General features: G+C 35.7%; 1 protein-coding gene across 1 annotated transcript in view; it reads right to left on the bottom strand.

Moving 5' to 3' along the window:
- The window catches only part of LOC106467616 (atrial natriuretic peptide receptor 1-like), a gene marked incomplete at its 5' end in the record, with an annotated part of 119,125 nt that overhangs the window by 75,677 nt on the left and 30,958 nt on the right, over positions 1-12,490 (bottom strand). The window contains one exon of the mRNA XM_013927977.2: positions 9,072-9,264. Within this exon, the coding sequence (XP_013783431.2) occupies positions 9,072-9,264 (193 nt within the window). The remainder of the gene's footprint in view (positions 1-9,071; positions 9,265-12,490) is intronic.

Genomic DNA, 12,490 nt, shown 5'->3' with positions numbered 1-12,490 from the left:
GGATTCCCAAATTCTGCGAAATTTACCGCTGACTTATTCCACCATCTGCTTGACCAACTATCCTTCCTCTAAGAAAATCTGACAATTTGAGAGAACCTTGAGTTCTAGGCATGTTGTAGCACAAGATAATTAGTGTGCGGACCATTTTCATTTATATAGTGTTCTGTGAACAGAAATTAGTTAGCATAAATCAGTTAAATGAAAAAATTAGGTGTCTATTTACTTGTGACCACTCAGTGTATAGGTAACGCATAATATTAAGTCAGATAATAAAATGGCCATGTGGTTAGAGCGCTTGACTTCCAATCTAAGGATTCCGGGCTCGAATCCCCCGTCTCACCAAACATGCTCGCCCTTTCCGCTGTGGGATCGATATAATGTGACATTCAATCCCAATAATCGTTAGTAAAAAAGTAGCCAAGAATTGACGATGGGGGGTGATGACTTGATTCTAGTCTTTCACTGTTAAATTAGGGACGGTTAGAGTAAATTGCCTTTGTGTAGCTTTGCGCGAAATTCAAACCAAATACTAACATTTGAAAGTAATTGTCTCAAAACTATCTCGCAACCATTCACATAATAAAACAAATAAAAATACATAATGTAATACTTTATAAAAAGTTCGAATATGCTTATGTGTGATGTCGCTTTAAAATAATGCACGTGATACCACTTATGGGGGGAAAAATTGAGTTTTTTGGTTTTTAAGATAGAAGGTTTTTTTGCGTATAAATTTCCTGAAATATTATATGTGTACAGCACCATCTATGGGTGAATTCTAAAAATGATAGTATGATAAATACATGGGTATGAGTAATAATGCTTGGAGACGACGTGAATGGGTAATGAAGAAAAACTTTAATATACGTTTAATATAACAGCAAAATAATCAGATTCACAGAACACAATAAAAAAACCGTCCTATGTTTTCTATCATTGCAACTCAAAAAACCACAGTATATCCATTAAAAACACGGTAATTTTAAACAAAGAACCAAACATAAACAAATTGGTTTAGAGTAGGGTTGTTTGTTCAATTAAGATGGATTCCTTGATTTTCGCACCCTTCTAAATCGTGCAATAATATCCGGTCATGTGACTTCTTTGTTCCACACTGGATATATATATATATATGTGTGTTAGTGTCAACTACTTGTACCCGATGATGACAAAACCTTATCAAAACGTTGTATATTTGCGGTTATGTTAAACTTATATTAAAGTTTTTCGTCATTACCCATTCAAGCCGTCTCCAAGCATTTTTAGTCTCAAAGTGGGTTCCTCGTCATCGAACATGGGTATGAGCTTCGGAGCTTTTAAGGAAATTTTATAGATAAAATTTGACATAATTTATGCACTAACTGAGGCGGAACAATGAACTGTGTGTGAGAGATCGATAGTCATAATAAAATGATAATGTACTAATTTAAAATCTGGATGTGATAAGAACCATTTAAAACTTTCATTTCATTTAAATTTTAAAGTACAAATTAAGAAAATGTGATTTATTGAACACAATGTATTTCAATAAGCAGGTGATGAATGACATAACTGTAAGTTTGTTTTTAAAACGTAACATAATATATATATATAAACGAAAATGAAATAAATCTTTTGACTCCCAAATATTCCCCATTCTCTCCGTCGTTACATTACAATTCAGCCTTTCGAGATCAGGCAAGTGAAGTAACGAAGTTAAACTCAATACTATACACTGTGTATGACAACAACTAAAACTAAGATTAAATGATAATATAACCACGTGCTCACAACTTGACATGAAAGTCGATGATGAGAATGGTCTGCAATTATTTACGTAATAAACTTAGTGACAGCAAATAAAGATGGGCAGAGAGCGCTGTATTTTAATTGACGTACAAACCGACTTACAATAAAATTTTAATGAGACTTTTTAACAGTTTTTTTTTGTTTTGTTTGAAGTTAAACATTAAGCAACTCAATGGGCCATCTGTGCTCTGCCCACCACGGGTATCGAAACCCGATTTCTAGCGTTGTAAGTCCGCAGACATAACACCGTCTGCGGACTTACAACACTAGAATCCGGGTTTCGATACTCGTGGTGGGCAGAGCACAGATAGTCCATTGTGTAGCTTTGTGCTTAATTACAAACAAACACACTGAGCTAAAAGCATATCAAAGACCCTTAATTTTCAGTATCGTCGTCTCCGAATTTAAACTGCAAACGACATCTCGAACCCGAACCCCTCAGATCTTAGTGCGACAAGTTAGCCGCTAGGATACGCTCGTATGAAATATTAGAAAAATGTGTATTTTTCATTGTTTCCTCTCACTATTCTAATACTTATGTTAAGGGTGGATTAAAGAAAGGTTAAGAAGCCTTAATTCTCTAAAAAAATTGTCATACGTAACGTGATAGACAAATTCCAAAAGCTTTAACACTGTTCTGATGAAACATTAAACATTAGACCATAAGTCTTCCTAAGGCAGAGTATGGCACCAAAAAATAATATAGCGTTTCGTTCATTTTATTGTAGTGCTCCTGAGTACGTACGAAAAGCAAGGTTTCCTGAAACACAACTGACAAAGTTAGCGTCATTTCATCAAACGTTTAAGAGAACCTTCAGTGGAAAACTAATCGAACGATTCATCAAACTACATCTCGATAATTGCTTTTCTTAGTGACTGACTTCGTAGTTGACATCATCTTCTACGTCACATGTTCCTGCCTCTGAAACTGTGACAGCTCAAAACGTCACATATATATAGGCATACGACCTGTATAAGGTTTGGTAAATCTACAAACAATATCTCAAAAAAAGTCACATATATAGACATACGACCTGTACAAGGTTTAGTAAACCTACAAACAACAGCTCAGAAAGTAACATATATAGACATACGATCTGTGCAAGGTTTGGTAAACCTACAAACAACAGCTCAGAAAGTAACATATAAAGACATACGATCTGTGCAAGGTTTGGTAAACCTACAAACAACAGCTCAAGAAGTCACATATATAGACATACGACCTGTGCAAGGTTTGGTAAACCTACAAACAACAACTCAGAAAGTAACATATATAGACATACGATCTGTGCAAGGTTTGGTAAACCTACAAACAACAGCTCAAAAAGTAACATATATAGACATACGATCTGTGCAAGGTTTGGTAAACCAACAAACAACAGCTCAAAACGTCACATATATATAGACATACGACCTGTATAAGGTTTAGTAAACCAACAAACAACAGCTCAAGAAGTCACATATATAGACATACGACCTGTACAAGGTTTGGTAAATCTACAAACAATATGTCAAAAAGTCACATATATAGACATACGACCTGTACAAGGTTTAGTAAACCTACAAACAACAGCTCAAGAAGTCACATATATAGACATACGACCTGTACAAGGTTTGGTAAACCAACAAACAACAGCTCAAGAAATCACATATATATAGACATACGACCTGTGCAAGGTTTGGTAAACCTACAAACAACAGCTCAGAAAGTAACATATATAGACATACGATCTGTGCAAGGTTTGGTAAACCTACAAACAACAGCTCAAAAAGTAACATATATAGACATACGATCTGTGCAAGGTTTGGTAAACCTACAAACAACAGCTCAAAAAGTCTCATATATAGACATACGATCTGTATAAGGTTTAGTAAACCAACAAACAACAGCTCAAGAAGTCACATATATAGACATACGACCTGTATAAGGTTTGGTAAACCTACAAACAACAGCTCAAAAAGTAACATATATATAGTCATATGACCTGTGCAAGGTTTGGTAAACCTACAAACAATAGCTCAGAAAGTAGCATATGTAGACATATGATCTGTATAAGGTTTAGTAAACCTACAAACAACAGCTCAAAAAGTAACATATATAGACATACGATCTGTGCAAGGTTTGGTAAACCTACAAACAACAGCTCAAAAAGTCAGATATATAGACATACGATCTGTGCAAGGTTTGGTAAACCTACAAACAACAACTCAAAAAGTCACATATATAGATGTAAAAATCTGTATATCAAAAAAACGGATGCAAATTACGAACCATTAAACGAAGATTCAAACTCGATATATATATATATATATATATAGATTCATAAATATATATTTAAGTTGAAAATGTAAACAATGACGAAGAACCCTGTTGTTTCTACTGGGACCGCCTGTTATTAAATTATTTTTAATCGTTCTATATCTTATGTAGATTTCAAATAAATTTTGTGTTTTTGCTCGTGCCCGAAGCGTGCAGACAATGATCAAAAACTAATAACATATCAAATAAACATATTAAAGATTATAATATTGCGGATTTGTCTTTTGTACTAAAGTTTTATGAAGTCTATTACAATAATACTCAATTTTTGTTTGTCCTGAAAATGCGCGCGCACCTTACTAACTAAATGCGCATGCGCGCGCACTTCATTTGAACGGATGTAAACAAAACGCGGGTGGGTGTAAATATACTTTAGTAGACATTTTCTACAACAACTTATTAAAAACCTGATGATGACAAAACCTTGTCGAAACGTTGTACATTTGCTGTTATGTTAAACTTATATTAAAGTTTTTCTTCATTACCCATTCAAGCCGTCTCCAGCCATTATTAGTCTCAAAGTGGGTTCCTCGTCATCGAATTTGAACTTATTAAAAGCTTATCCAAGTTTTTAACCAGATCTAACGTAAGGCCGTGGAATAACTTTATAAGTTTGTTTACTGATAATATTAAGTACGGTAAAGTTTAGCCCTAACTAAACTAAAGCAAAAAACATTCACAAGTTACAGTTAATTTATCTCTTTATCGAATATACGGGTGATATTGACTATAGTTGCCTTAAGACCCTCCAGTCTATCATTGCTAAATTGGCAAAGGTTGGTGTAAATAGCTTTCGAGTAGCTTTGCGCAAAAAGTAAAAACGAGACAACTGTGACAACAAGTTGTCGTAGTTTTCTTGAAAATGCTAAATTTCAAATCCCTAGTATTGTCGTTAATACGCTGTTGGCAGATTGTAAATTATGCCATAAATACATTTCAAAGCAGCTGAAAGAAATCCCCGGGGAGGGAGGCGTTAAAGTATAAGAACACCACTGAAATGAAACGAGCAAATTATTTTATGAGAATTTGGCATAATTACAGGAAAGTCTAGTCTATCACTACTAAATTAGGAACGGCTAGCGTAGATAGCTGTCGTGTAGCTTTGCGCGAAATTCAGAACAAGCAAACTGAAATATTCAAGTTCTATGTACATTTCTCAAGTTCAAGACACCCAGAAAATCAACTCGACAAAGAGAATAGCATTACTAAACTAATAAGATCTGTTCCTTCTTCATACTTCATAGTAGTATGTGTGTACTATAGCTAGAATAATGTGATAATTATTAACGCACATTTTTCGATGAATTTCACTAAACGTAGTTTCTGTATTGACTCCTTTCTATTTGGTTTTTCTACTGATTCGATTCTCGTCATTACACAAACATGCAACATAGGTTACGTTGCGCGTCGTCTACTGATTCGATTCTGACATTACACAAACATGCAACATAGGTTACGTTGCTCGTCGTCTACTGATTCGATTCTGACATTACACAAACATGCAACATAGGTTACGTTGCTCGTCGTCTACTGATTCGATTCTCGTCATTACACAAACATGCAACATAGGTTACGTTGCTCGTCGTCTACTGATTCGATTCTCGTCATTACACAAACATGCAACATGGTTTACGTTGCTCGTCGTCTACTGATTCGATTCTCATCATTACACAAATATGCAACATAGGTTACGTTGCTCGTCGTCTACTGATTCGATTCTCGTCATTACACAAACATGCAACATAGTTTACGTTGCTCGTCGTCTACTGTATCGATTCTGACATTACACAAATATGCAACATAGTCTGCGTCGCTCGTCGTCTACTGATTCGATTCTCGTCATTACACAAATATGCAACATAGTTTGCGTCGCTCGTCGTCTACTGATTCGATTCTGACATTACACAAATATGCAACATAGTTTGCGTCGCTCGTCGTCTACTGATTCGATTCTCACCATTACACAAACATGCAACAAAGTTTACGTTGCTCGTCGTCTACTGATTCGATTCTCACCACAACACAAACATAATTTACGTTGCTCCTCGTCTACTGATTCGATTCTCACCATTACACAAATATGCAACATAGTTTACGTTGTACGTCTCTTCACAGTTTCAAAGGAAGTAAAAGTGAAATCGTTATTAACTTTTCAAATAATGTTTCACTTAAGGAAGAATCGTTTTGCAACAAAATGCGTTACTTCCTCGATTCAGCTTCTAGCCAGTATCGATTTGTTTTGTTATCGATACACCGTTCACTAAGCCACTTGTAGCAGTATACATGATTTTATCACAAAGTAGTCTTTTTGTCCAAATATCTAGTATGAAACTAGTTTTTCACATTTTTATACCACAAAACCAAATATCGCTTGATTTTATCACAAAGTAGTCTTTTTGTCCAAATATCTAGTATGAAACTAGTTTTTCACATTTTTATACCACAAAACCAAATATCGCTTTTTTTTTTTACTCGAATACCTAACTTGCATTGTGATTGGATATTCATTTTATTTTCCGGTCAAATAAACAGCCTCTTCGGGTTCCTAGCATTAAAGGGCCCTGCTCATGAATATCGTAAATTTAAAATGTTGTTTTGCCTACGGCTTTCCGGTTTATAGTTTTCGTCAGTACTAGTGTGAAAAAAAAAGAGGAAGACGGATCTTCGGCTCTATAAATCAAATATATCAAATGATAAGAAGAGGTGGGAGGAAAATAAAAATCGAAATTAAATATATATATATATAGCATATAAATACATGCGGATGTATAAGTATACACAATCTTCTAAATACTACATATAATTTGAAACTAACCAGCATTCTTATAGAAATGCTAGTTATTTCAACTTCTAAAGTTCAAGATTCTTAGAACATATACACACATACATATGTAACCTGTACACCCCTCCCCTCCTGTGAGTCAGCAGTAAGTTTACGGAATTACAACGCCGAAAAAAATGGGTTCAAGTACCCGTAGTGAACGGAGTGCAGAAAGGCTATTGTGTAGTTTGCACTAAGAAAAAGTAAAACAACTAGATTTTTCTTCTATCCTACTGTGTTTGTTGCAGTCCAGTTTGATAAACACTACAAGTGCTTGTTGCAGTCCAGTTTTATAAACACTACAAGTGTTTGTTGCAGTCGAAGTTGATAAACACTACATATGTTTGTTGCAGTCGAAGTTTGATAAACACTACAAGTGTTTGTTGCAGTCCAGTTTGATAAACACTACAAGTGTTTGTTGCAGTCCAGTTTGATAAACACTACAAGTGCTTGTTGCAGTCTAATTTGATAAACACTACAAGTGCTTGTTGCAGTCCAATTTGATAAACACTACAAGTGCTTGTTGCAGTCCAATTTGATAAACACTACAAGTGCTTGTTGCAGTCCAATTTGATAAACACTACAAGTGCTTGTTGCAGTCTAATTTGATAAACACTACATGTGTTTGTTGCAATCCAATTTGATAAACACTACAAGTGCTTGTTGCAGTCTAATTTGATAAACACTACATGTGTTTGTTGCAGTCTAATTTGATAAACACTATAAGTGTTTGTTGCAGTCCAATTTGATAAACAATACTTTCTCATAGCGTAAGCAAATATCTTTAGTTAATGTAATATTCCTCCAAATTATATCTTTAAAGCAAACATTTGTTTGCCATTTCACCTTTTGTTAAGTTGTTGCATTCGAGACCAAACCCTATCAGTGTGTGCGTGAGCAAAAAGATAAAAAATAAAACAAAAAGTTGTCTTCAAGCTTAGCTACAGTAACTTCAAAATATACTTGGCAACACAAGTCTATTTGGTTTTCGCTTGTGTACCTAGTTTGTTTGCTTGTTGCCAATTGCGAATCTGTACCATGCCGTGCCCACAGCAAGTATGGAATCGATCCCCAATATTTGGCGTTATAAGCCTTCGAGCTTACGCCGAGCCACCGAGGGGAGGCAGCATGTGTGAAAATAGTACAAATTGCATTATCTAAATGATGTTAGTGATTATGCTTCTTAACATCTCAACTTATAGTATTTCCACTCTAAGCTTAGTTAGTTGTTTTTCCTTTGTTATTGCTTTGAAACACAATAAGTTTTGATTTTACACAGGCATCTTCACTTTTCAGTATCTTCATAATGATTTTTAGTGCGATTTTGTAAGATACTCTATAAGTATGTCACAAAGCATAAACGTCCTACAATACTTTTATTGGTATATAGAGAATGAAAGCAATCAACAATGTTGAGTTAAACGACAACAAGCAACAATACTGAGTTAAATGGCAACAAACAACAATATTGAGTTAAACGACAACAGACAACAATATTGAGTTAAACGACAACAAACAATAATGTTGAGTTAAACGACAACAAACAACAATATTGAGTTAAACGACAACAAACAATAATATTGAGTTAAACGACAATAAACAACAATATTGAGTTAAACGACAACAAACAACAATATTGAGTTAAACGACAACAAACAACAATATTGAGTTAAACGACAGCAAACAACAATATTGAGTTAAACGACAACAAACAACAATATTGAGTTAAACGACAACAAACAACAATGTTCGGTTAAACGGCAACAAACAACAATGTTGAGTTAAACGACAACAAACAACAATATTGAGTTAAACGACAACAAACAACAATATTGAGTTAAACGACAACAAACAACAATATTGAGTTAAACGACAACAAACACCAATGTTGAGTTAAACGACAACAAACAACAATATTGAGTTAAACGACAACAAACACCAATGTTGAGTTAAACGACAACAAACAACAATATTGAGTTAAACGACAACAAACAACAATGTTCGGTTAAACGGCAACAAACAACATTGTTGAGTAAATGGCAACAAACAATATGTTTTTGTGGTATCCATGAAGGACTTGAGTAAATGAGCAGTTAGCCTATTTTAAGCAGCCATATTTTGATAAAGATTACGATAACATACCTCTTCAGCTCCATAGTTGAAACCGTACTTCATCCTGGTTATATTCTTAATCTCTCGTGAAAACTCGGCGTATTCTGGTGTGTCCGGAACCCGATCAGTTACCGTCAGCAATGACTGATAAGCCCGTCGTGCTCGGCCGTTAATCTCTGGCGAATCATCCTCATTGTACCATGGTCGTTGTGTAGAGTTTTTGCTGGAAACACAAAATCAGCGATAAAAATCCCTTGCTAACCAACACTACCAACACGATTGAGTGACTCAGCGGTGAGTATGTGAGCTTGTAACGCTAAAGATCGAGTTTCGATACCCGTGGTAGCCACAGCACAAATAGCCCATTGTGCAGCTTTGTGCTTTAGTACAGACACTCCTGCCCCCCAGTGGCACAGCGGTATGTCTGCGGACTTACAACGCTAGAAACCGGGTTTCAATACCCGTGGTGGTCACAGCACAAATAGCCCATTGTGTAGCTTTGTGCTTTAGTACAGACACTCCTAAAACGAAGAATAAATGAACAGATTACTATCACCAAATTAACGAGAATGAGAATTATTTTCTACAACAGTCGATGAACGAAATTCAACCGATCAAGATAACTTTAAATTGTTTGTTTGTTTGTTATGAATTTCGCACAAAGCTACACGAGGGCTATCTGCGCTAGCCGTCCCTAATTTATCAGTATAAGACTAGAGATGAAGGCAGCTAGTCATCACCACCCACCGCCAACTCTTGGGCTACTCTTTTACCAACGAATAGTGGGATTGACCGTCACATTATAACGCCCCCAGGGCTGAAAGGGCGAGCATGTCTGGTGTGAAGGGGATTCGAACCAGCGACCCGCAGATTGTATAACTTTAAAGACTTGAACTATTGTAATTCATAATACGGTTTCGTTGTGGAATCACTCCTCCTGTCAAAAGAAACACAAACAACGGAAAATTTTGTAATGCTAAGGAGACGAGCGTGGTGGCTTATAACGCTAAAGTTTGAGGTTCGATCCATGCCCTAGGCACAACATATATAGCTCATTATGCAGATGTATGCTGTTTTACAAACCACTTTCTTCCTACTTGAACAAAAAAAAAGCAAATAACTATTTGGACGCAGATGCCCTAACTCCTTCTCACCATACTCTTTTTCTCAAGCCCCGAAATAGAGTTTTGTTAATTAGTTGTTTAACATACAATCTTTGTTTTTCATTTTTCTATTTTTTTTTCAAGATTATTTGCTTGTGAGAGTAAAAATATCTTAAAAACTAGCAAGCGTTTCGTTGTTTCTTTGACCTTATAACTTTTAAGAAAACAAATTATTAAAATTTATTAGTTAGATAATCAAAAACACCGGAAAAAAGTAAGATCACGTATTAGCGGTCAATAAACTAAATAATGATGCCTACTGGTGGTATGTTCCGAAGGATGAATAATGAATAACACAGAAAAACACAGAAATAAAATATAGCATAAACTGGTAGTAAACGGGATTAGTTTCATAAACCTAAAACTACTTACTTACTTACTTACTCATCTCAAACTTACCTTTCCAGTAACAACTTGATTACAAAGGTAATACGTACGTTTTTTGACTTCGGAACTCACTATGTTATATTACTTCTGCTTTTTTTATCTGATTAATTTTCAGCTGTTTTGCGACTTTTTTTTTTTCCGTCGACAATGCTTTATGAACCCCGTAACTGTTTCAGTGCCACGCCTCTTAAGTGTGGCTATTTATGAACATGGATTATAATATTAAAACGTGCGCGCTTGCTCTTCGGTTGAGCAACACAAGGCATGGTGTGCTTAAATACCTTGAAAAACCCTTGAAATATTGAGTTTCTTTTTTAATACTACGTGCCTATCATCAGTTCATTTTTATCAAGTTGTTATTTCCGTACTTTGGGCATGGTTAACTCGTAACCGCCAGTTTGCTGTGCTAAGGACTGTCGAAAAATGAAATTATACAGACTTTACTCCCTGGCGTCGAATTCGGTTCACAATTTAACACTTCCTCCTGCTTATCTTTGGCGTTTATCTTATTCATTACACAAAGAGGTGTGAAACTCAGAAATTTCATATTGAGAAGTATAACTGACACAACAGTATATACCCGAATGGCAAGCTTTGTCCAAAGATACTGTTATTTAATTCGCTGCTGTCGCCATAAAGGATTTTATCCACAAAAGTAATCGTGATCCAAGTTTACTTAGTGATACACTAACCAGGAATGTTCTGTAAAAGTAGGCGAGAAAACATTATAACGATTGCAATTACGTTTATTTTTGTTGAAACTCAAGCTTAGCCGCCGTATAGTCTAGCTAATATAAAAAGATTTCTCTATTTAAACTATATCTTCACAGCAAAAGTTAAAATAGATACGGATCATTCCTTGCCAGAGCCACGAATTTCGCGGTTGCTTAAAATGAAGCGACTGTTTGATTATTTTGGAGTTAAGTACAAATCTGCACAATGGGTTATCTATGCTCTGCCCACCACGGGTATCGAAACCCTGGTTCTAGCGTTGTAAGTCCACAGACATACCGTTGTGCCACTGGGGAGCTTAAGCTACAGCCCGTTAACGAAATAAATAAATAACACGTATTCGAAGAATACATTGTGCAAGAAAATACCAGGAATGTCTGAGTTAAATATCTTGTTTCATAATGACATGTAAAGTTACACAGGGGCTATATGCAAGGGCGGATAAAGGCCGGGGGCGCTGGGCGGCCCCCTCCCCACCCGTTTTGAAAATAAAGTCAAAATAATTGCAAAAAATTGTATCTTTGAGGAGGGAAGAATGAAGTGAATATTCAAATTAAAGTCAAAAATATAAATAATAAAAGCAATAACAACAACAACATCTAGCAAACATTATAACAAATCTAAATAACCCATTTAACCCTACCAGGGAAGTCCCGAAAATTCCTCGTTTACGTTCAGAATCATCGCGCCTCCGCCTTTTCAAAATCCTGGATCCGCCAATGATATGCACATGGCCGTCTTTAATTTTGAACATTTGCTTCGAGAGAAAGCAGCTAGTTAACAGCACCCACCGCCAACTCTTTGCTCTTTCTTTTCTTATTGAATAGAAAGATTTGTCCGTCATTCTTATAACGCACCTTCGATCCCAATGTGCGGAGTGTGTTTGAACAACGACGATTTGTGAACCACGAATCATCAAATTCACAGTCTGAATCACTTAACCCACGAGGCCACGCTCGACACAAATATCTCCTTAAATAAAAAAATGCATGGCAAGTATGTGTATAATTTCAAATTAATCAAACTTCAGTTCGAAAGGAATAAAATGAACGTATATTACACGATGTTCTTGTTTGTTTGTTTTTTGTTCATTTCGCGCAAAGCTACACGAGGGCTATCTGCGCTAGCCGTCCCTAATTTAGCAGTGTAAGACTAGAGGGAAGGCAG

This window comes from Limulus polyphemus, unplaced genomic scaffold, assembly GCF_000517525.1.
Source record: "Limulus polyphemus unplaced genomic scaffold, Limulus_polyphemus-2.1.2 Scaffold2678, whole genome shotgun sequence".
NCBI lineage: Eukaryota > Metazoa > Arthropoda > Merostomata > Xiphosura > Limulidae > Limulus > Limulus polyphemus.
Note: the sequence above shows the minus strand (reverse complement) of the source record. Positions and strands in the feature narration are given on the sequence as shown.